Source organism: Melospiza melodia, chromosome 6 (assembly GCF_035770615.1).
Source record: "Melospiza melodia melodia isolate bMelMel2 chromosome 6, bMelMel2.pri, whole genome shotgun sequence".
Taxonomy (NCBI): Eukaryota; Metazoa; Chordata; class Aves; order Passeriformes; family Passerellidae; genus Melospiza; species Melospiza melodia.
In genome coordinates this window covers 70,689,968-70,715,764 of record NC_086199.1, presented here as the reverse complement: position 1 = coordinate 70,715,764, position 25,797 = coordinate 70,689,968, and the positions used below count along the sequence as shown (strand labels likewise).

Below are 25,797 nucleotides of genomic sequence, written 5' to 3'. Positions count from 1 at the left end.
GGAATGGTACAGCACAGGTGCCACTGGCTCATGGAGGACAGAGCCCGTGGTTTTGCCATTAGAAACCCAGCTGGGAGAGAAGCTGCTGTCATCCCATGCAGCACCAGGCCCGTGGCTACAGGGACAGCACTGCCGGAACTGGGGGCTGGTCACCAAAATCCCCTGGAGAAATCAGACAAACTGGGGGAAGGAGCAGGCTCAGACACAGAGCCCTTCAGGGGGAGCTCCTGCTCCAGGCCCATGCCAGGACTCCCACTTTACAGCTCAGTCTTGGTGAAACACCAGGTGGGCACGGGGGAATGGGATGAATGGCACACAGGTGGGGTGGTGGCATCAATAAATCTACAGAGATGGTGCTGCTGTGATTGCAGGAACATGAAGCCATGATTGAAGCCTGAGTATTTTCTCCTGAACAAGCAGAGGGTTGTTCACAACCCTCCTGCCCTCAGCTGCAGACATGGAGGGTGTTTGCAGAGTAGAGCCAGTCAGCTCCCTAGAGAAAACTGGGTATAGGCAGCCACCCCAGTGCTGCACCAGACCTTGCAGGTGGCAGCAGCTCACCACCACCTGTGTCCACTGCTGTTGACACAGCAAAGTTGTTTCTTTCCCCCACAGGAGCCTGGGCAGGTCGGCACTAGCAGGCTCCCCTGCTAAGTGCTGTTATCTTGTTTAATCTTTGCTCAATGGAGTTTGGAACACACGCTTTGCTTCTGTGGGGCTGTGAGAGGAAGCCAAGACATCTCTGACCATGTAAGATGGCACCTGGTGGGACCCTGCAGCTGGAGTGAAGCAGCTTGAGGGATATGACTGCTGCTGGCTCTGCAGGGCCTGCCAGGAAGCTTTTGCAGAAGCAAAAACCTTCCTTAAGGAGGGTCTTGGCTGCCTGTCACATGAGACATCAGGAGCAACACACCTTCTGGAAGGGAGAGCAGATAGGTAAGACACTGCCTGGCTCTAGAGTCAATCACTGTTTTGATGTCAGTGATAATTTAAGTGAAGAAACATAAGAGACTATGATTAGAAATTACACATTAGCCCAGAACAAGCAGAAACGTGCAGCCTCCCACCACACCCAGCACGGGGCTTCTTTCAACAGTGCCTACCCCAGTGCCTGCAGCCATGGAAATCTGCTCTTCCAGAGTCAGAACTGCCAGTACCTGCCTTACAGAGGGGAACATGAGGCACAAAGCAATCTCTTTTCCTACCCAGCAATCCTGGCCCCACCTGAGACACCAATAACAAACTTGGATAACAAGCCAGGGGAACCCCTGCCCTTACACGTGCACAGCATGTACCCAGTGCTGCTGCAGTATCAAACCTCAGTGCTGGGGATCCAAAATCAAGGGTGGTCACAGAACACAGCCCCAGGAACTGCCCTGTGACACTGCCTCCCTTCCCCACCTGAGCTATAGCCCCAAGGCTCACTAAGTTCTGATTGCTCACTGAGAAAAGTGTTCTCAAGCTACAAAGGCAACAATACTTCATTTGTTTTCCAACAGAACAGATGTAAGAAGGCTGGTGACAAAAGGGCAGGGATTGGTTGAGGTTTATTTTTGCCAGTGTAAATTTAGGAGAAAGAAAAAAGATGCAAAAGCTAGTGCTGAGCTGATTGATACTGCTCACTGCTGCTGCTGCCTTTCTGTGCCAGCTCTCCACCCGCGACAGAGCCACGCTCTCAGGGCTTTTGAGTTCCCCAGGCACTCCTGATAGGGAGCAAGTCCTTGAGTTCTTCTTCCTCTCTAGAACTAAGGACTGGGCTGAGTTTCTCCATCTGAAGCCTTTCACACCTGCTAGGATACTAGAAAGAGAAGAACAGGCACAGAGCTTGCCCCTGATTACACAGGAGAGCTGGGACAGCTGCTTTCCCAGGAGGGTGCCCCATGGTCTGGCTGCTGAGTGTAGCTGAGGAGCAGGACCTCAGCTCCTCACAGGTTACATTGAACTTAACACATGTCCCTTGTTCAGATGCACTGGGGAAATGTCCCTTTCCATGTGTCCCAAAAGAAACCAGATCCTGAGAAAACAGGGAGGCATTGCTCACACAGAGGGATTTTGGCACAGAACTGCCATATATGACAGCCCAGAGAGCAGGGATCTTCCACAGATACTCCAGGAGGTGGCTGAGAAGTACCTGAATCACACATCCTATCATATCCTCCATATCATCTCCTTCATTCACACAGAACCCAAGACCTCTGGGAGCTGATTCTAGTTTCAGCTAGGCTCATTGTAACACTTGAACTAGGAAGGTGCAACCACAACAGCAGAGCTGAACCTTTAGCTAGTCTTGGAAATGCTTATAGCCAAGAAAATGTTTAATTAATACAGTCCAGATTAGAGTAGGCTCTAGCTGCCTCAAGGTCTGCTTGATCTGCTTTATCCCCATGTTGTAGCTTAGAAGTCAAATAAGGTTCTCATCAGGATGGGATCACTCAGCAGCAGAAGCAGAGCTAGGGATGTGCCTATTTCCTTTCCAATCTGCACCTAAGCAGCTCTTTTCTCCCACCACACCTGCTCCTTTTGGAATACAGACCATCCCATGTCAGAAACTGAGGTACGATAAAAGAGTTTTGTTCTACTCTTTCCACTGAACTTTCAAAACCTCTAACTACAGGAATACCTATCTACTCAGAAGGGAGACCTGTCTCACTCCTGGATTTTTCCTACCCTCACTTTCTCACCTAGTATGGAGAGACCTCCATATTTTTTTCTCTCTGTTCTGCTTTACTCCAAGTAATCTTTGTTTCCTTTGCTGCTCCTGCTTTTTCTCTCTTCCTTTCCATCTCCAGCCCTGTACCACTTCTCAAAAGAAGCTTCTGTCCTTTAATCTGTCCCTTGCAGCATCCACCTCTGGCCCCAGGGAGATGGGAAGCCCTGGCCTGGCTGTTCACATGAGATACACTCCAAGGACTTGCACAGCACAGTGATTTCCAAAGCAGCCATGCTCTTGGCAAGCCTCTGTTCTGTTCACTACTCAGGTATTTCAGTAATACTGACAAGGATACAGACAGACTCTCACAGAGGTAAGCTCTTGGTTTTCTGATACAAGTCCACAATTAAATTAATCTCTGGGAGAGGCATTTATCTTTTCATGGGTCTTTAATTACCAAGCTTACCAGTGCATGGTATAAATAATTTTCTTTATTGGCAAGTTGATCAACTATGTGCTCAGCCTATACAAGACACAGTGATGCAGAAAGTTCTTGTCCCAGATAAGAGAGAAATAGAAGGGGAATGGGAACTAAGGGTAAAGGATAGAGAGACTCATGGTACTTTTCAAGCATTACATTCCATTCTGTAGGAGTTACAAACAGGACTGAGGCTTAAAGAAGAGAGCAATAACTTGCTCTCTGAGCAAGAGAGCAATAACCTGGAGACAAGAATCTGCAGCTGTCCCTTTTCCTGATCCCATCTGATTTTTGGGTCATTCTCTGGTCCATGTCTGACCACTGAAAACAAGGATCCAGCAGCATGTCACTGCAAGGTTTGCTCACACGTCCTCAGAGACCAGTACCTAGCTGGCTGCTGGAGGGTTCTTTGGACCTTTTGCCTTCTGAATGCCAGAAACTACAGAATCCATAGTGCTTGGGAATGGACTTTGCTGAGGTAGTTTGTTGGCCAGGCAAGCCTAAGCGCCAAATGAATCAGCTGCACAACAAAACATCTTCCTCTTTCTCCAGGTTCCTGACTCCTACATACTCATCAGAAAACTCTTAGCAGTAATCCAGCAAAGTTTAACTTGCCTTGGATCTCCAGAATTCCAAGGGAGGACAACAGGAGGTGAAGAAGGGTCAAAACGATTCTAAAAAGACACAAGGAGCCCTGCCCAAAGGGGCGTGTCCACAAGGAAGTGTAATACTGGAATTTTGGTGGTTGTCTGAGCAGCTCACTGAGAGAGGCCCTCAGTAAAAGAGTGAATTTTGGTCTAACATCTTAATATGTTATTTTAAAACCCCATTTCATTAAAAGCATGTATTCATCATTAGTGCTTCAGAATCAAAGAAGGTGGGGGTGCAACCCAGCTGAGGAAAAGAAAAGAGAGAAACAGGTGCACTGCAAATTCACAAATGTTTTCTGCTGTATCCACATGAGAAAGAAATGTCAGAGTTTATTTCCTGTACTGTGGGCTGCCACAGTTTCACTCCAGGTTCTCCTGAATGCTGACCATGCTGCTTTTCAGGGCTGTCTCTGCAACAGCACAGGGAAGATGATTTGAAGCCAAGGAGGTCAGAATTAGGTTTCACATTTCTAGACATTTGGAATACAGATTTGCTTTCTTAAGTCTAGCAAAGATAAAATGCAATATTATTTTTTCTGCCAACAATAAAACCAATAGATCCACCCATAAAATCATCACCTCTTTAATTTCCAGGTTTTTAATTCATATCCCCACTGACAGAAACCTGCTTGCAACATAGAACAAAGCCCTGTTTTGCTCATGCAAAACATTAGTTCATCCTACCAACATGGTAAGTCCTGGATAATGATGTCTTGGAAGAATCAGCCATGCTACTCACCCTACCTTCCAATCATCCCTAGAAGTATTGCTTCCTCCATGTTTTGCACAGCACCAAACCCACTGCTGGCTCTGAACAAAGACAATGAAAACACCACTGGTGATACCAATTCTTCTAGCCAGGTCACAGGCTCACTTTCCCACTCTGACCACAACACACCTTTCCTGCAGTTTAAAGAACATCCAGAGAAGGGGAAAAGAAACTTCTGCAAGACTTGCTCTATTTCTGAGCAAAGGAGCAGGGTGACTTCTTAAAGCCCTTAGCACTGGGCTGAGAGCCAGGACCATCTTTGATATGATATTCCTTTGTGGTCTCATTTCTTCCCTTATAACAGAGATTTAAAAGCCACTTGTTTCCCACCAATGACAAGCAATGACATAAGAATTAGTTAATATCTTGATGGTGGTTTGGAAAAACAAAACCACAGACAGTGTGACAGCTTCCCAAAGAGCAGAAGTTTCAGTACAAACTCATTCTATCTCAAATATTACATGAGAAAAAACCCCCAAACCAATATGAACCCAAAAGAAAAGTTTGATCATTAAGCTGTCACAGTTTAAATTTCTCCCTTGATTGGAAGCAGCTAGGATAAAACCCTATTTTCTTCTGTATTTAGCAAACACCAATTGCCCTTCCACCCTTTTGTTGGTGATTGGGTAGAGATAATCCAAATTCACTGTGTCTACACAGCAGCATCATTGCCAATATCAGTGCAGCCTTAGAAATGCTCCTTGCCTATTGGCTAATACTGTTGCAGAGCCAGGAGAAAAGCATCCCAACAGGATCAGTGAGAGAGAAAGAAAACTACCTAAGCAGCATCAAAAAGTCTAAGATAATTTTTCTGCCAAGTAATGATTAACTAAAGGCATCCTTTTACAGTCTGGAACACAAATGCTGTAACAAAAGGGATATAAAATCTGTACCTATCTACTTGGGTTCTGGAGACAAGCAGATGCCTCAGGAAAGCAGTAATAGCTGTTTTAACTTCTCCTGGCTGATTAACTTTGTGCAAATTTAAATATGGCTGCTAGTGAATTTCATTCCCATCCTCTCCTGAATCAGCAAAGAAAACAGAAGGACTATTGAGTCTCCAGGCACAGCCTCCTACCTCCAAATAGTGCACTGCTTCCAAGAGAGCTCAGGTTAACCCAGAAGTAAGAGCATGAGAACCACAAAGACTCAGCACACCTATCCCTGGAGATGGTCTCTTAGCAGGAATGCTCAATGCTTCAGAAGATGCTGTTGAGAATCACCCAAATGTTCAGCTGAAGACCAACATGTTCCAAAAGGCAGCTTCTCTTGAATACCTCTGGCTGTTAGCTGATGGCTCATATTCTATAGAAGGCTCATGTTCAGTTTGTTTTTCTCTTCAACCCTTGAAACAGACAGTCCTTTGTCTAAGTGCTGTGGGTTGCTGGCCTCGTGCTGCCCAATGGTAATACCCCATTGGTAACTGGATTGATGGAAGGACATTTTTAGTATGATCCATTTTGACAGTGTCTGCCCAGCTGTCTCCCTGCCACTTCTGCTAACTTATCCTCCCAGCTCTGCTAGTTCCAGAACAGAACTCACACATCAAAAGACAGAGTCAGGGTTATCACTGGTTCAGCTCAGAAGTGTGTGTAAGAGTCCTTTCCCAACTTAGACAAATGTAAGAACTCAGGATATCAGTTCTGAGTCCAGAGCTGAAAATAGTGCACACTCCTACAGAAGGAATAGAAGTCCTTAAAGGGCGGAAGGGCAACCTAAAGCAGCTCCAAGAACCCCACAGAAGCCCACTTGGCTGGGGCAGCAAAGAAACTCTCTCAGGCTATGCGGTGTCTGGAGTATTCACTTGCTCAGAAATGCATTCTTGAAATGTAAAGCTTTTCTATCTTCCACTATGAACAGCTGAGCATGTCTGCCTCACCACCCAACACATGCTCTCAAGGCCACCACACTGGGGACACTGCCTCACCTTGTTGTGTTGGCAGTGGCTCACTCTGCTCCCACGGGAAGTAAGGAAGTAAAGGGAGTTTTCCTGGTACTTCCAGTGGAAATGGCCTTTGCCCAAACATGTAAATGCAGCAGTGAAACCAGACAGCTCTGGGACACAGAATCAGCACCCTAAACTGAGCCAGACCCCACAATCAGGAAGCACAAGGCAAGCTCTGCTGTCCAGAGTGAAAAGATTTTACATTAGAGATGAACTTCTTGAACAAGAGGAGATAACAGAGGGTGATTTCAGTGCAACTCACTGTCTCTCATTCTCAAGCTCCAGTCAGTCTGTATCACAGAACTATGAAAGCCTTACACAAGCACACTGCCAATTGCTTTTCTCTGGGTTACAAACACATGGAAGAATGGGAGAGAGATGGTAACAGCAGAGACAAGCCTGGGAGATCCTCCAGAGGGATGAGATCCAGCACTGCAGGATTTGTTTCTCTTTAGACTTTAGCCAGTAGATGTATGGTAGAACCTATGGAAACTGTCCCATTAGATTTTAGAACACAAATACAGCAGAATGTCATCATAAATAAGCAAAGTCTGTGTTAAAAAATTCTAAGTACACAGCATTTTCTCCAGTTCTGACACCTTTTTAATAGAAATCACTTGTTTAGGAAACAAATAGCACTTTTGTAATTTTTTTTACAATGTTTCTTACCTTGATCTTATTTTAAGTAACACTAGGAAGACCTCAATATCTTTTATTTTCCTTTTTAATTTAAAAAAGTTGGTTTTTTTTCCCCCAGATACAAAGATTTTGCCCTTGCATAAAAAAACAGTGCCCAAAACGATGACACAAGGACTCACAAAGACTCACTGTATCTCACTGACACTATTACTTCTAATCTATACCATGCAAGGTCCCATCTACCTCTTTAATTAGACTGTCAGCCTGAAAAACAGCTTTTCTATTCCTTATTTAGTTCTTGTTACCAAAAGAAGAGAAAGGAAGTGAAAGAAAAGGACATTTCTCTGTTGAGTTCACACATCTGGGTTATGTGCTACTTTGTTCAGGATACCTGTGTCGTTTATAAATACAGAAAAGGGATGAAATCTCATTTTCAAGTAATTGATGCACATTTTCTCTTGGGACACCTCCATCCAATGCTCCAAGCTGACCCTGGCCCTCTCTTTTCCCATTCCCAAAACAGACTTTCTGGATGAGTGTGAGGACCCATAGACTCTCAGGCACATGGTGTGATTCTTGGGGTGTCCTGTAGGGCCAGGAGTTGGACTCGGTGATCCTGACTCAGCATATCCTATGACTCTGTGTGCTGGTTACTCAGTGAAAAGTCCATCTCCTTTCCTTTTGTACATCTCCTGTCTAAACAATAGTAAATACTGCTTATTTGATAGACTTGTCCCTTCTGGGCACTGGGATTTGATAATTTATATTTCTGGTTTTTTGGTTTAATAGTACTGAGAGTTTAGAAACAGGAAAAGCCCATAGGCTCTTTGGACTTGTTTTTGTTTTCCCCTAGCTAAACAAACTGTTCTGCAAATAGGAACTTGAAACCTGCTCTCCTCCCTTATCCCTGCTCCTCACCCCAAACAAAAATAAAACAAACCTATAGTGGCTGTGGAGGCTGCTGCAGGCACACACTGGTGTAAAATATAGAGAGAGTAAATATATTATTTCACTTGGCATGGTGCTGGCAAAGAACCCCCAGCTGGCACTATTCATGTAACATGATCCAAACTTCGCATGTACACACAGAATAAGAAGGATCGATTGGCAAACTCCGGTGCCGCCTGGCACAAGCATCTTCACGCTCTCTCTGGAACCAAAGAACTAAAGAATTCTGCACTTTCCAGAAGAAATCCAGTTTTGCTTTTCTAGAGTTTCTTTATTTTGCTCTTTCTCCTCGCCGCCACCTCCCTTGGCTCCTTCTTAACTTGGCTGTGTTATTTAGTCTCATCGCCCTTGTTACAGTTCACCATGCAGCTCTGGGAAGGGGAGGGGGCTAAGGTGGAGGTGGCAGCATTAGTATTGTTAGTGGAGTCCATGCCGTTGGAGATGGCTACTGAATTGACCTCAGAGTTTATGGGTTTTGAAAGGTCGATGCCTTGGATGAGGCGGATCAGCTGTTTTACCTTCTCCAAGGAGCTGTGCATCTCCTTCTGTTTTGCAAGGATGGTATTCTTCATTTCCATGCATTTCTACAGCAAAGCAGAAAACCAGTAATAAGTTCGAGCTTATGAATGAAAGAAGGCAAGCAAAGGAATATGATGTTCACAGATCTAAATGTAAGTACCCAGAAAAGACTGCAGCTGCAACTTCACTTTTCCAGCCTAGAAGAAAAGAGTCTCTAGGCTGTCTTCAGAGGAGAATTCATATTTGCAGGCTGAGGAAATAAAATAGCTGTCACCTTGTACGGCTCCCTTTCATTCCAAGGTGTGCAAATGAACACAGACAGCTCCATCCTTTTGTGTTTCTTTTGAAGGAAAACTTCCAAGTGTATGTTCTTACAATTTTTTCTATTAGTATTGCATTACTGAAATTTCTTTAACTCAGATCTGCAAGCTCAGGCATCCCACTGCAGCTGACTGCTGACAGTGTGCGTGCAAACCATTAATGGGATACAGCCTTTGCTTTCACATTTTAGCAGGAACATCACTTCCTTCTCTCAATAAGTAAAAGGGCACTTGAAAAGGAAACCAAACTCCTCCTCACTTGAAAATCTTATTTTGTGGCCACTTCATTCTCTTAGAAGTGTTAGTAACATAGCTAGCTCATCAGCTAAGTGCCAGGGACAGGTAACTTTAAAAAAAGCCCACAGATGATGTTTCAAGAGTGAAAAACTGCTTATATGTATATTTGAAACTCACAAAAATGAGGAAACAGTAGCTATGTCTGTTACATTCAGGTTTTTAGATGAAGATGGCAAGCTTCCTAGATTTTTAAAACCTTTTTTCCATACTGATCTCCAGATACTGTTGGTTTTAGCTTTAATGTTTTCACATGTAGCTCATGGCATCATAATAACCCTAAAGCATCTAGACCTAATATGCCTGTTTTGGACAGGTCCAATATGAACATTCTCCTTGACCACTGCCAATCCCTCATGTTAAAGCCTTGCATCTGCCTGGGTACACCACTGAGAAATGTTGATAGTTATCTAGTACTGCTCAGGTTACACTCAGCTACTGCTAACCAGAAGGTGACAGTCCCCAGCACTGTTAGCCAGCCCCTCACAATCATTTTATTTGTATTGACAGCACTGAGGGGTCTGTAAAAATGGGACACTTCTGCTCTAATAGGCAAAGACAGGAAAAGTGCAGCCTGGAAAGTGCATCTGTATCTAAAAAGTCTGTAATTATGAATCCAACCTTACAGATGTTGCCATACAGGAGATTATATTTTCATTATGTGATACTGACTAGGGCTGCACCAAGAAGGGGCTCAAACTTTATACTGGCATCTCAAGAGACTAATCTGCACATTAAGGTGAGAAGAGTGACCAATTCAATATGTATGTTCCAATTACTGCAATAAACTAAGGTGGAAGCCAAGATTTCTGGTTTGAAGTATGACATTGTCTAGTTAATATCATGCAGGGGCATGTGCAGTGTCCAGCTGCTGACTGCCAAGGCAACACAGCAAGGTCCTGAGAGTCAGCCACAAGGAAATGGTCACTTTTGCATCAGAAAGGTCTGGAGAGTGCACCAAGGCTGAAACTGTCACTATACACAGAGGCCAAACCATTCTTGTTAAAGTGAGCCACTAGAGCTGGACTCCATCTACTGCCCACGGACAAAACCACTCTGGGTCATTTTTGTCACCTGCTGATGTTATATGTCACCATACATCTACCACATGTTCAGCAAGGATCATGTGTGAGAGACTCAATGTAAGCACATTTTGCCTTTATTTCATTCCTGCTCCCCAAAGTCCTAAAAAGCAAAGGAAAGTACTCACTCAATTCTAAATAAATCCAGTGGATGACAGGTCTAGTAGATGGAGTTGCTCTATAATAGTTTTCTCCCTGCATTGTGGCACCAGAACACAGGTCATGGGTTATTTAGGAGGACAATACTCACTGTTATAGAATTGCTGAGCTGTTTGACCTTCTGCTCTAGTTGTTCTCTTTCCTGTTTTAAATCTGAACTCCATTTAAGTAGTTTCTGTTTTTCCTCTTCTTTTGCTGCAAAACAGAATATTAAACAGAATATTTTAAATATTTCTCTTACAATAGTGGATAGAGGGTCTAAACTGCTTCATGTAAAGAGGGGAATTGTGTTTAAACCAATGCTTAACAACTTGTGCACTGAATCACTCCCAAAATTTTACCTACATACACGAGCATGACAGGCTTAAGAAATATTTAGCCTGCTATTTTCACTTCACTAGTGATTAAGGTTATTTCCTTTTTTATGACAAAATTTCCTTTTGTAAAGGAAGTACCATTCTATCCCACTCCAAAAATAACATCTTCCATTATTAAAAGTGAAAGAAAAGTCTTCATCATTTTCTTACCTGCTTTATATGCAATATATGAATGAACAATTGCTAAAGTTCCTGGCCATGGGATTGCTTCCTCCTTCTTTAGCATCTGAAAGAAAATTTTCATAGAGATTTAGCTGGTAAAAAACCTACCTCAGAGAAAGCAAAAAGGAGAGAGGGAAAGAGGGAAAGATTGAGGATTTTCTTTCATGGCTATCATTAGCCTCAGCCCTGTTAACAAGAAGCTTCACAGACCTGATCTGAGATTTAACAGAGGGAATTATTCACAACTGTATTGTGACTCCCACAAAGCAAGCCTATTTCTTACAAATGTCAGCATTTTCCTAAATTCCCTCCATAGCCACAAATAAAGTCTGCTAATGATACTGAACAACTTAAAAGAGGAATGAAAGGATAGTATATCTGAACTCAAAACTTGCCAGGAGACATAAACATTACTTCATGGTTCAGTCAAATTGCTGATCTTAGTTGCTCTGGGAAAGAAGTTTTCATGCTGCAGCTGAGTCTCCGCACCCTACATTCAAACATCACACTTCTGGCTAATAAAACATGAAATTGTCCCATCACTCCTTCTTATCAGAATCATCTTAATAGATTTGTCAAACTCTTTTTATAAGTGCAAGCACCATTTATGTCTTTCAGACCCTTCCTACATTTTGCTTCCTAACAAACTTACAAACTTTAAGAGGAAAGACACAGGATCAGAGTGGTGTCTCAGAAGACAGAGGACCTGGTCAGTTTACAGTGAAGTTACTCAGATTTCCTCCTTAATTTTGTTGGAAGCTATCACAGAGACATGAAGAGGAGGGATAAGGTGGGAGTAGGCAAGAGCAGGAGTACCCAAGTCAAATACTCTCTCCTCTCTGGCAACTACTGACCAAGTCACTTGAGTTTTGCATTTTCATTGTTTTGAGCAGCACATCATAGGTCAGGCTGTTTTCTCATGTTACCACTGGTGCACCAAAGGCCATGTGGCTGACCAAGCAATGAGCTGTGTTAGACAGGACACAGCTCCAGACTGCCTATTATCAACAACCCTTTGCAACTCCTAGAGCTCCAAGGAAGGGTTAGGAATACAACAGTTTACTTCTTCATCTTGTATGCAATCTCAATGCAATTATAAACAAAATATTAAAATATAACCTGCTCACTTCAACTGTACATTTTCAGAGAATGATCTAGAAGGAAACTGTTCACCTATGCTCATTATACTGATGCTGGATGATATTATTGAAGAGATCACTGAAGACAGCGATCAGACCTTCTAATGTTTGATTTATATAAGCAAGCAGGGGCTTATATTTGCTCTATCTATTGAGGTGGGCTCGTGCAAATGCTTTATTTATTTGTCCAGAAGAATATGCTAATAACTTTTGAAGAAACAATGAGCTTAAAATGAACAGCAGAATTTCTATGGGTGGTAGATAATCTTTCAAAAAGTCTGCATACTTTGATCCAGAAAAAGAGTAAAAAGATAAGGGTAACAAATAAAGACCATGAATTAAGAAGCAAGACCTGACAGTTTTGGATTAGCACACATTCCAACAGAGGTAATAATTCAATTAAATTCACACAAGCCTTATTGCACATGAAATAGATTTGTTCAGTGTCAGGCTGTCTTGGTCTAAGTAACCCAAGCAATCTGGTTATTTTCTTCAACACCAAAAAATTTTCACATGCATTGCACATACCTGGTCTTGACATTTGGGACAGATCCACATGCCCTTAGGAATGGTTTTCAGAGGCGGGTCCAGGCAATCCAGGTGATAAACACGTGAACATGTGTCACACATCAGCAACTGCCCGCTTTTTCTGCAAACACTGCAAAAGTCCTCATGGATATCACCCTACAAAATTGAGGGGAAAGGGTTTGGGTGAGAGAATGCAAGAGAGAAGGCAAAAAGTGAACTTTGACATTTGATATCTACATCTTAGTTGAATTCAAGGTTTACAGCACCAACTATTTTTAAGGTGATTCCAAAAGGTTAAGCCCTTTTTAGACTGTGAAACAGGAAAACCATGCCAGATGTCAGAAACACTAACATCTCTCCTCCCAAACATTCTTCTGTCCTCCCAAGGCAAAATGATACAGCAAACACTTATTACTATAGCTTCTCTTAACTACTGCTACCCCATAGCCTTTCTTCTTTAAGATTTCCTCTTTACCCTGATCTTTTTATTTGCCTGAAGTGATGAGCTACCCACTTTCTTAACCCTCCTGATTTTTGGATGTAAGCCCAACTCCACTCCCAGAATGCTGATTAGGCTGTCTCTTGCCAGTAATAGTATGTAAGAAACCCCAACTGAGTGACTTTAAAGAACACTGTTAAATATTTAGGTCATCTTTAAAAATGAAACTGTAAGGAAAAGGTGTTGTGATTCTAAATGAAAAAGAATAGAATGAATTATGTTCTGAGACAATTCTTTTTACTTCACTTAGGCTTCCTCAAGTTGCACCAAAAAAGCTGTGACTCAAAACTTTCTCATTGTCTACAGAGAGTGGATTGTTTCATCACTAACATAGACTGAGAGCTAGGATGAAAGAGTACCAAGAGAGATTTTCTAACATTTTTTAAAAGAAAAAATTGGAAAAATGACTAGCCATGTCTTTTAAAACAACTAGGTTTAGTTACTATGCATTTCCATCAGAGAGAGTTCTTTTCTACAGCCATTAACATCTCAAAAAGGCAGGTCTGATTTTTGTTTCTTCTTCTCTCTTTCTCTCTCTCTCTCTTTCCTCCTGTTTTGATTTGATTTTCAGATATTTGAATGAAGAGACATGATAGAAAGGTGGCTCAGTGATCCTAGAGGAAGCAAGGGGCACCCCACCCTCTCCTCCGACCACGGGCCTCTCCTGGCAACTCCACATGTCCAAGGCCCCATCTGGTGTCTGAAGTGCACCCTGTCACAACAACGTGCACCCTGTAATGTCCAAGGCCCCATCTGGTGTCTGAAGTGCACCCTGTCACTGACTCACAGCAAAGTTTCATACACACCCAGATCTGCAAGACTGCAATCATAAGATGTGTGTGTGGAGCAGAACTGTGGGTACACACTCTCCTGAATGAAATACCAGCCTATGCAAGGTTTCATTTTGGCACAGATCGTCTCTTCACACGTGCAAACAATTTCTCTCAGTTTGGAGGGATAGCAGATTTGGCCATGCACTCACATATTAAGGTGCCAGACAAGAAAAACTACAGTAATCTCCACTATGGATGACATAATGCACATGTAAGAATGACACATGAGCAATCTGCTCAGGTTTCTACTTCCCAGTTCTATTGCTGATGTGGCCCTTCTTCAAAGGGAAAGCTCTTCTAAATTCCCAAAGTTAACACTGATTTCATGTTGTGTAAAGGATCAATCTTCAGTGAATTTTCAGCGCCATATTTTGGGTCCCTAACTCCCTGGGAGAGTTGAGAGTTGAGTTAGGGTATTACTACACCTTTAAAACCAAAGAGTTCCTCAGTGTTAAATGAAGACCTAAATGAGTGACATTTCATGCTGCTTGTGAAGTGATGTGTTGTAACCAGGCTGGGAAGAACTTCTTTCCCTCCATCCTGCATTCTCTGAGTACAAGGAAAAGGCAGCAGGCAAGAGATATCATATAAGCTAAAATAAAATCCTCTTCAAGATAAGGAGAAGTTTAAGAGGGGAATCTCTCATTTTAGAAAAAAATTTCTAGAGAATTACGTATCTTAAGATGCATTAGTTGCCACAGACTACACAATGGCTCTTGGTAACAAAGCGCAAAATATTGGTGTGCTGAAAACCAAACCTGAAAACCAAACCTGCAGAAAGAGCCCTACAAAAGAGACACATATGCAGTTTCTTCTTAAGTGGAGACATTTAGAAATTTAGACCCAGAATGTCCCAAATTCAACTGAGTGCTGAAAAACCTGTAGTGATACAGGTGACCAATGCACAGTGCAGCTGAATGCACAGAGATGCCAACACACATGCCCAGAAACCACAGTCCTATTTTTGGTAATGCAAAATTCAGGGCAATTCCTCAGAGTTAGCAACTGTCCTTACCAAAACCCCAGTCAGTGTTTGATTCCAAAGAATTGCCCCAGGTCTTAAGGACAGTTCATAAATATATGCATAAAGGGAGGGCTGGTATTGGTGTTGTGCCATGCACCCACTGACCTCAGCTTCTGAAGCAGCTTTGTGTAGGCAAGGGCAGAGCTCACTGAGGCTGCTCAGACATGCTACAGCCTGGAGTGACCGAAGAGTAATTTCAGAACAGATACCATAAAAGGTGATTTAACGTCACTTTCTGCTCTACTTCCTCTTCACAAGGGACCAGGGAAGGGTCTCACAAGGGAAAATAAATTTAAGCTTTCTGGACAGCTAACAGGTTCATTTATTTTGATAAAGTGTCTAGAGCAGTGGGACCTGGCTTTAGGCAACTGAACCGAATAATTCAGTAACAAAAGCAGATTGTGTGCTTGAGTTTGTAATATCTATACTTATATGTACATTTAACTGGAATAAAATGGGAAAACTATATATTCTGCAACATTTGTTCATGATCACATAAATAAAGATGATCATAGTGTATGATGTAAGTGAATTAAATAATCAGAATTCTGGCATATTCTAACTTTTAAGGGCTTGACTTTGCAATCTGAAAGTTCTACAATGCTCCTCTCAATTGAAACACTGTTTTGATATAAATGTTCACTAATAAGAAGGCATTTTGTGACCAAATATTTGAATCATCACTAAAACAGAGTTTTTTGCACAATTCTTATTGCTGAGTAATTGACCTTCAAAGGCAATTGCTATTTTTGGGGTGAATGTGCCACTACTGCATGAGGGAGAACCACACATAATCAAGTGCCTCATAAGTGGCTCACATAACCATTTGGCAAGACAATTACCAAATTGGAAAAGGGAAAAGAAAAGGGAGAGAAAAAAAAAAGAGGTTTTGCTCAATCCTGCCTAGTGCATTATTTCCTTCCTTTTCCCAGGTTCTAGACCTACTTTCTACCCCTTCATCCTTATCACCAATCCTATCATAAGTTTCTGCTTCATCCTCCCTTCAAAATTTCTCCCTGTCATTCAGAGAATAACATTTCAGGGAAATTTCAAAATTCAGTGTTCTTGTCCACTGTGCCTCATGCCAAGTGCTTGGCCTGATTTGCAATTTTCATAGGCACTGCAGAAATAGGGCAACAACTCATCATACTCTTTTGAGAGCTCTTACACAGTAGGAAAAGACTGAGCAGTATACACACACATGAGAGATGGAAAAGACCCCCACCACATTATCCAGTCCTTCTCTCGGGGCCAGTGTAAACTATGTAAACTCTTCAGCACATTTACAAGTCATCTGTACTTCATATTTTTAAAAGTCCCCAGAGATGGAGCTGTCCCATCACATCCATGAGGGGCTATTCCACAGTCCCATTTATTTGGCTGTCAAGAAAGGGTTTTTGCAGTCATGTGCTATCCTGCTCTAAAAAATGACTATATAAAAGAGAACCTTGTAATTCCACATGTGTATTCCCTGGCTATCTGAATTGCATCTATTTATTTCAGTGCTTCAGACACACTTGCACTACTCCAATTCCTGCAGAACAAGTACAGTTCAGAGTCCAGGAACTGGCCTCTATTCCCTGTTCTACATGGTCAGTAGAGCTGGTCTCTCAGTCCATGTACTTACAGTGGTGCCACTAGACAGATGAAAATAGAACAACCCAGCTTTTCCTTAAAGGCCATTTCAGATGGTTGGGCCTCAAGTATATGTGACTGTCTTTTCTAAAAGAAGAACTTCAGAAGGAGAGTGTAGCACCAGTGTGAAGAAATAACCAAGCACCTTTTGATTCTTAAGCTGTGCCTGTAAATACCAGTCTTCTAAAAGCAAGCTCCTAAATGAAAGTACATTCCAGCTCCTGAGGACTGTTTTACCCCCACTGAAAAGTCCTACACACTTTCTGCCAAATCAGTGCCACAAATGCTGCTCCTGGCTGTTCTGCATGATGAAGCAGTTTCCATCCTTCTCTCATTATAAAAACACAACTTTTTGTTATTATGGCCAGTAACTAATACTTTTCATTCTCTTCTTCCCCGCCCACCCCACACACCCCCTGGCCCTTTTCCATGGATGACAGATTCAATTCAGTCAGACAAGATCTCAGAAACTACACAAAGGAAATGAGCTCATCTAGCATGCCTGGTGCCTCCCAATGTTTCAATCCACTGAAGGAGTTATAAATAAAATCTCATCAGGATAACAACTCAGGTGCAGGAGGAAAAAAGGGTGTTAAAAAATGCTGGACTGTTTCACTGCACCGAATCAGGACAAATGATGAGTGAGATTAAAGAAACAAAACCTGCAATGATTTTCCTTGTGCCTGTTTTGAGTAACTTTCTAACAGTAACCCCTCCCCAAGAGTTACTTACGTCTGTGGAGCTGGGGCTAGGCAGGGACACAGGCTGAACAGCTGCGGGAAAAGTAAATGTGCTCTCTGTCTTTTCATTTTCAGGGGAGTCGGGATAACTGGAGAGAGGGGACGTGGGGGTCAAAGCCCCGAACCCCAACACCGTGTTGTATTTAGGTGGACGACCTACATATTAACAACAGGGAACACAAACGAAACAAAAAAAAAAGAAAGGAAAAATGATCTTACATACCTTTGGCCAGTGGTCCTCATTGGCTAGCGTGAAAAAGGAAATGATGTAGCACAGAGAGGAAGTTAATATAAAAGTCATAAGTGGAAGGACAGAAGCAAAGATTTAAACATTTTTTAGAAATCTTTAAGTAGAATTTTGCAAGGAAAGAACATTTAAAAGATGTATTTCAGAAGGAAACAGAAATAAGGTCTGTAGAGGGTCAAAGAATTATTCCCACAAAAGCAGCATGGGGACAGTTGCTACTCCTAAAAATGAGGCTATTCAGTTTTGAGGGGAAAAATGTTGGCATCGAAGCTCCACAGAAGCTACAATAACTACTATTAAATCCTTTCTGCTGTTATTCCACACCTCCCTATCTTTCTAAGTGCCATAAATCTACACAGAGGTTAAATCCTTTATCAGAGGCCAACACTCACCACTCCCCTACTTCCCCATTTTTTAAACCTCTCAGTTCTCAGATCAGCACTTTCTACCCTACCGGTACATTTTTTAAATTAGACTACCTAAGAACAGGTTTTGTTTTCTGACCCACAAATAATATCAGTTTTAACCTATCACTGGTCTTTTACTGTAACCCACTCCAAATTCTGTGTTCTTTCTTAGACTTTCTCAGCCAAGTATGTTTGATTATGCACAATGCCTAGATACTCCTTTAGACTAGCAGATGTGCAAAATGTCTTCATACAATTCTTATAAAATTACAAATGCAAAGCAAGACAGCAAAAAACCCAGTATGCAACCATCATTTCTGCTTTCCTTCTCCCAGGTAATTTATAGATATGTAAACATAAAGGAGTTAGGATCTAGGAATAATTCCCCAGATCTTATGTTTACAGATTGTCAGTCTATACCTATTAACATGCTAAACCTTGCATTTAAGGTCTGGATATGTTCCAGCACTAAGTATGTCCTTGGAAATGGATTTCTGCTAGTGATGTCCACGGGTGAAATTTCTGACATGCTCAGCACCATCTATAATTAAACTAAAGCTCTCAAGGGCAAATGCTTACAAAAGCTTTTCACTCAATATATTGCTGTATTAAATTACAAAACAAATGTATACTTCCAAATCTTTTGTCAATTGAAAACACGTGCTCCTAATTTGGTACTGATGCAACATAAAGGCTCACTCACAATAGGGTATGATGAAAAAAATAGAAAGTATAATAGTCAGTTGCAAAATCAGGGTAAGAGAGTATCAAGTACAAATGCATGCAATCATTTTCATTGATACAGTAATTGTTCACTATAAGGTCTAAAATAAAATTAAGAAATCATTACTAGAAGAAGGAACATTTACTTATCCACAGAGTAAATGCAAAAACCCTCTATTTAAAAATCTACATCATATTATTAAAAAAAATACATTTAATGTTTTTAGGGGATAGCAGCATCTTTTATTTAAAAACAGCATAGCTGCAGAAGTGTCAGCTTTGCCACATTGTCTGCTGGACTGAAAACATGGATCAAGAACAGAATATGTCAAATTAATATTTCATCTTGCAGACAAAACCCCCCAAAAATAATGGAACTGGTCAGTGCTAGATGAGAGACTGTTTTTTTTAAATTTTTTTTTTAATTTGATTTATTACTTTTTTAGACAGAAAACTTAGGATAGAGAAGGTATTATGAGTCTCTAAGGACTGTAGAAAATCATCAAAAATCAGGTAAACATTGTCAGGTAGGTGTGGTTGATGCCATGCACAAATAATGGCATCATATTCTCTCCCACACTGTTCTGCTTCACCTGTTTCACCATAAACTAAGTCTTAAAATTTTACCTGTTCTACAGAAGGATTTCTTCTGAATAGTACTGCATGCCTATATGAAAGATCATCTCTCATTTTAGGACAAGTGGCACTCTGGTTGCAGTTAAAGTACCTAGTGTGAGCACGATAGCTTTTCTCACCCAGGGCAAGTTCTTTTGAAGGACTCATTCCTATTCCCAGTAGGAAACAAGACTTTTGTCACACTAAGTTTCCCCTCCTATTCAGGGCATAGACGCTTTTCCCACAACCACTTTCTTCTTGACAGTAACAATACAATCTAGTCATTAACAAGGGGATCTTTACAGCAACTTCATAACTAAATGATGTTCAAACATCTCGCATTTCTAGTGAATATCTAGTGAATTGAGTGGGTTTTGTCTGGGTTTTTCTGAGAGTGAAACTGAAATGAAACACTGAGCTGCTTAATAGATCTTGCCATGCTAATCCCTAGAGGCCATGGTCTTTGCCTACCATGGAAATTTACTGGACAAATGAAGTACTGTAGAGTCCTTCTTGTTTTGCTCTTCAAATTGACATGGGGACTACAAAAGCAGTGTGCAGGAAGAGGCACTGGGCAGGCAGACAGGTCTGGGTATACCTCACCTCTTTTACGTGTCCCGGGATGCATTGTGCTGTTCAGGTACGTCACTGTACTCTTCTTGCGCTGCAGGGAACAAGGGAACAATTTCTGTCGGGGAACGTTCCTGACAATAACTATATGCAGTAGCTGAGGAACAGCACAGTAAGTACTAAGTGAGATTACTGGCTTTTGTGTTTTCTGAAGCACACCTTCAGAAATGTTAGCTTTTTTACACTGCTTCTGATATCTGAACTGCTTCAGGCTGATATGCAAGCAGACCAACACACGTTGCCATTTGATGCCAGGTTTATATAGGAGAAGGCAGAAAAAGATACAAGTACTAGAAACACCCCAGTGTATTTACTACTTAAAAATCTGAGCATCGTGTCATTGCAATGGCCTTTTGAACTATAAATGATAGCTTGCCTTTCTAGTTAGAACTGAGAAAGCTTACAAGGTAGCAAGATGTTAGAAAGACACTCAAGATCAGAATGAAAATACCAGCTTCCCCCAGCAAAAAATTAATACCTCAGGCTCAAAAACGGCTCCACTGTACACTGGATTTGCTGTTGTTCTTCTTTTCCTCTCTTGTCGCTTACTTTGGATTTCTTGTAAAACAAAGCATTCAGGTTAGAAAACAATGGATCTCAGAAATTATATAAAGTCCACAGAATTCAGTTTGCATGTGAGAAGAACTACAAAGATTTCTACAGAACACCAGTCATGCCCGGTATAGGCAACTGCGTTATACTTTTAACTTCTGAAGGTTTGAAAACTAACAGCTGACAAGGAATGCAAATACAATGCTCAAGTAACTGATTTAATCGTTCTTCTGACCATGTAAGCCATGACTAAGACACTTAAAACTCATGGTCAGTATAACTGGGATCTTAAAAAAATGCCTCTGGTAATTATAGGCTGTCTTTCAATGCATAGGAATAGAAGTTTAAATTATAAATCAAATTATAATCCATTAACTCATTCATTAAAAATTACAGTTCCATGAAACAATAAAATAAATGAAAAATCTAGGCATAGGTTACAGTAAAATTATCCATGGTGTATCTTTGCAGATAGAGGGTGTCCAGAGAGCATTGGTATTGCCACAGATTTCTACCATCAGAGCATACACTTTCTTCCCAACTTCTGCTCCACTGCATAAATAACTTTATGCTTTGTTTCAATGTCATAAGAAGAGCAAAAACATGCACAACAAACTAAGTTAGATGAAGAGTACAGACATCCTAACGGTACTATTGTACAAGAAAATACTGCATTTAATACAAGAAATATTTTGGAATCCTACTTCCAATTTAGAATGACATGAAACCAGAAGCTGAACAACCAACTAAGACATTTTTCCTACCTTCCAGGTGGTCATGAGTAACTAGTCCCAGAGACACCATGAAGGCAAGTTTCTGTGAGAGGGAAGAAAAAACATAATGAAAAGTGCAACTGTTAGGATGAGTCATTTATGCCCTTTAAAGGTAGCTGACCAGTAACTAAGCACCAAAATAATTTTTAGTGATACTTTGCTTCTATAAATCACTTTTCATTCATGCATGTCAAACTTCTTGGAAAAGGACAGACAAGAGTCCCGTTTCCTAGATGGGAACCTAGCCTGAGATACTGGGAAATGCCCATTGGTCATGATCACAGAGATGGCAGAGCTGGGAACAAGAGAGCAGTTTCTTTACTCCCATTCCAGCACTGAACTGACTATTAGAAGATACCAACACAGTTCAATTGCCAAAAAAATATTGCTAGTTTAAGATCATTCTCCATCTATTGTGAACTACAAGGAACCAGCTCTAGCTTAAGCTTTGGTATTTGCTAAAGGCTATGGGTTTCTTAGAGGATTGTAATTTTAATGCAGGAAATGCAGAGACATGTAAAAATCAGAATTTTGTTGTCTAACTGACAACAGTTAGAGCTCACACAACAGTCAATTTGAATCCATCTATGGAAATAAATGTAGCAGAGCATTTAGTTGTAATCAGTTAAAAAGCTCTTTCACCCCAGACTAAACTGGACTAAAACACAATGTGGATATATGTGACTCTTTCCTTCCTGCTCACCAGAGTAGAAATATTTTATAAAGGAAAACAGACAGTTCTTCAGCTTTGAGAATAACTCCAGAGCCTAAAACCTCAAAGGAGTGGAAATCAACTCTGTAATCTAAACCCCTGTTTGAAGTAAGTATCATGGAGAAATGATGATTTTCTAACTTACAAAAGACTTAGAAGCCAAATAAATTCCAGAACTGAAAATGCAATGCACTACACCTATTTAGATTTTTTTATTCTGCAGCCTTATCAACTACTGCTGTCCGACAGGAATGTATAGAATGCTGAAGTTAAGAAGTCTTGAGGGAACAGAGGGAAAAAATATTTTCTGAAGGACAATGTCCTTTTTTTTCCTTAAAAGAAAGCTCTAGGTATGTTCTGATACCTGTGGATTTTCTTCTCGTTTTGGCTTCGGTGCAGCAGGTGGAGTAACTGTACGACTTTCTGTTTGCTTCTCTTCTGTTTCCACATGTGGTTTAATAGTCTGCAAGAAAACAGTGTTTCTCACATTCAGTGATAACAATGACTTTTTTTACTTTGACTATTAAAGCAAAACAAATACTTTGGCAAATACAGGAGAGAAAGTGTTTAAAGCTGACAGTGTGCTAACAATGACTTAATTGAGGAATCTGATGCAAGAGGAATGTTAAGTAAGGTGTTTTCATTTAACAAAGAATGAAACAGCCTTGTCACCAATCCATTACCCCACACAGCCACACAAGATAAAATAGCGATTTTAAGAGTTAACTTTGTTACAGAAATCACTGTAATGTATGGGAATACCAGACACTTCAAGAAAATTCATCTCATCAAGACTTCCACTTAAAAACCCCCTCTGCATGGCACATACATTTTGTACTTCTCACTCCTCAGTCTTTGTATTTTATAGAATTTTGAATGGCTCAAAAACTGTCTCTCTGAACTCCTCAATGTCAGATGTTTCTGAAGCCTTTTTCTTTTCTCAAGTCATAAATCTTCTGCATGACATCCCTCAGCCTACAGCATGGATGTTGAGGCTATAAACTGAGTAAGGTGAGCTACAGACAGACAAACTTTTCGCTTTATGATACATTATATTAAATTATGCAGAAAATTTCATGTGCGATCGAACCACCACCATTCTTCAATGTTTTTCTGTAGTTGCCAGTAATTATTCAAAGAGCAAATGAATATTGCTGACATCAAAAGGAACAGTAATCAAAAGTCAAATATTGTAGAAGTACAACTTCACATGGAAAGCACACACATTGAGTAACCAGTGCAACAGCCCTGAGGTATGCAAGAACCTACTCTTGAGACTTCACAAGCAGAGCTGAGCATGAGCACAACTTTCATGCACATGATTTTCCCGTCTCCATAAGTATTTCAAAAGCAGAAAGAAGGTAATTTCAAGGCACATTAGTCTAGGAAAGAGTTATAAGTGACATATATACTACTATTATCTATATAAATTACATAAATACTATGTTATAGTATGCAATATAGTATAAAATGTTACACTATTACTAACATACAATATACAAAAGAGTTAAAAGTGAATCAGAATATTGCTTTAGTTGAGCAGACTGGCAAGGACGCTCAGTTGCAATCCACACTGACTTAAGTAATTTTTATTTTACAGAAGTCTTTTCTGGAGAGAGACTTTAAACATACAGAATTCTCTGCTTCTGAAGGTCTCCTTTCCACTCATTCAGTTTGATTTAGACACAGGGAACCATCAGACTTCAGAAGCTGAGTGAGACTATTTTGCCTCCAATCACAAGATTGCAAGATCAAGGGATCATGGAAGAAATGGCTACAATTATGTGATTAACTATCCCTACAATTCTGTGCAATTTTTGCCTTTCACATAACCACCCTTTGAAAAACAAAAGGGCTTGATATGAAGATGGACTTCGGCTTGTAATTGTCTTCAAGATACTAGTCAAACCCTGCAATGTAGCCTGCTTATGAACTACTGATGTTTAAACAGTAGAGGGAGCATAAAAACACTGAAGCAGGAGAAAAAGGTGCCAATGGCCCATATTAAAGGAAATGGTAACATCTATCCCAAGAGCTGCAAGTCATTCCATAATTTGTACTGCCATTGGAACATGACTATCTCCAGTATCCACTGAAAACGTCTCCCTGGCTGTCGTCCTCTCCACAGTTGCACAGTAAAGCAATAAACCCAGTACATTGCATTAGTAGGCACTTTATCTGTACCTGTTTTTCAATGTTTGGTTTGCTGATCTGTACAGTCTGAGGCCCAGCGAGCCTGGTCCCCGGTGCTGCTATCACGATGCTGGTGAGCTGTGCCATAGGGAAGGTTTTGGCTATGGTTGCTGTCTGCCCATTAACTACACGAACTGGATGGATGGAGTTCTGAGAGTTGGGTAAAGAGGTGGGTGTGAACTTTGTTGTCAACATCACAGGCCTCTGAATAAGCTGAGGAGCTGCAAGCATTGGGGGAGGTGCAGGGGCAATAGGAATGTTATTTTGGGCAACTGGTTTAGGTCGAACCTACAGAAACAAAAAGAGAAAAAGAAAAAAATAAACCCCAGAGATTTGTATATCAGTATTTCAGATCAGCTTTTCACTAAATCTTTCAATTCATCCTGTATAATCTGCAGGAGGCTGCTTGATTTTTTTAGATAACGTCATTTTTAGCATACTGTCCTAAGTATGTTAAGAGAAAAAAGCACCACATTTTCAAGCCTACTTACATAAAACCCATCCATAACATTTGCATATATAGTCACCATCCCTGAAATGGTATTTGGATGCACAGATACTTATACAGAATGTTTATTGCCAAATGCCTTATCTGTATCTAAATTAACATCTTGGTTTTACAGGCCAAAAAAATCCATGTGGTATTTACAGGCACAGCTGAGGCGCTCGTATTAAAAGTGTTTCAGGGCTTTGTAATGAACCTCCAAGAAATTATGAACAGTTGACTGTGCCCTGAAACAAAAAATTATTTTTTCCAGCAAATACCTGTTATCTGTCAATTCTATATATTATTTAGATACCTGCACAACCGATCTTGATAAGCAAAAAAAGTGACAAGATTATATATTAATCCCTTACTGAAAGTGCTGAATGCACAGGTAAATGCAACTATTTCTTTTCTTTCACAAGAATGAGAAGAGCCACAAGAATCTTTCAAAACTCATCACCAATACTTGCTTATTTCCTGTCTCTGTTAAGTTTGTAATTTAACAATGTACTTAAAATATCATTGCAGAGTACAGAAGTAGAGTACATATAGAAAATATCATTGCAGAGTACATTACTTTAAAAATAAAGCTCTTTTTTTCCTTATTTGATTCCTATCCACCTGCAATACTCCATAAAGCATTTTACCATGAAAAACTAGGTCACATTTCAACAGATCTCACCATACCCAAATATTAATCAGATAGCAGCCTTTGCTTTCCTTTCTCAATTTGCAAAATATTTACTTTTATTCAGAGCATCACATACTTCAGACAAATGAAGCAGTTCATCCAAGACATTCTTTTTACATAAAGAAACAATCTGTGTCCTCCCCAAACCATGAAGAAAAAAAAAGCAAATCACAAGTTTTACTACTCAGCTGAAAACAGAAGCCACTCTCCCTTGCAATACAGAAATACTTGGGAATAATCTAGAGACATATAATTTTTCTTTTTTCATTCATGAGTATCAAGCAACAATTACAGCAATTTAAGGCCTTGGGTGATGCTTTAATTTTGATGACACCTATTCCATGGGTTCATTTCACTTATGGCATACAAGATCATTT

At 40.7% G+C, this 25,797-nt stretch overlaps 1 protein-coding gene across 8 annotated transcripts in view; it reads right to left on the bottom strand.

Moving 5' to 3' along the window:
• Nucleotides 1–7,072: 7,072 nt before the first annotated feature.
• Nucleotides 7,073–25,797, bottom strand: part of PHF21A (PHD finger protein 21A) — a 124,577-nt gene continuing 105,852 nt past the window's right edge. For 5 of the 8 annotated variants that reach the window (XM_063159003.1, XM_063159006.1, XM_063159007.1 and 2 more), the window contains 10 exons: nucleotides 24,234–24,530; nucleotides 22,414–22,512; nucleotides 21,329–21,380; nucleotides 20,491–20,570; nucleotides 19,986–20,046; nucleotides 17,383–17,546; nucleotides 12,660–12,815; nucleotides 10,981–11,056; nucleotides 10,545–10,648; nucleotides 7,073–8,663 (listed from right to left, as the gene is read on the bottom strand). In XM_063159003.1, coding sequence (XP_063015073.1) covers nucleotides 8,409–8,663; nucleotides 10,545–10,648; nucleotides 10,981–11,056; nucleotides 12,660–12,815; nucleotides 17,383–17,546; nucleotides 19,986–20,046; nucleotides 20,491–20,570; nucleotides 21,329–21,380; nucleotides 22,414–22,512; nucleotides 24,234–24,530 — 1,344 coding nt within the window. In that variant the 3' untranslated portion in view covers nucleotides 7,073–8,408. Of the gene's footprint in view, nucleotides 8,664–10,544; nucleotides 10,649–10,980; nucleotides 11,057–12,659; nucleotides 12,816–17,382; nucleotides 17,547–17,613; nucleotides 17,637–19,985; nucleotides 20,047–20,490; nucleotides 20,571–21,328; nucleotides 21,381–22,413; nucleotides 22,513–24,233; nucleotides 24,531–25,797 lie in introns of all 8 variants that reach the window. The other 3 variants (XM_063159009.1, XM_063159010.1, XM_063159011.1) reach the window with 1 other exon arrangement.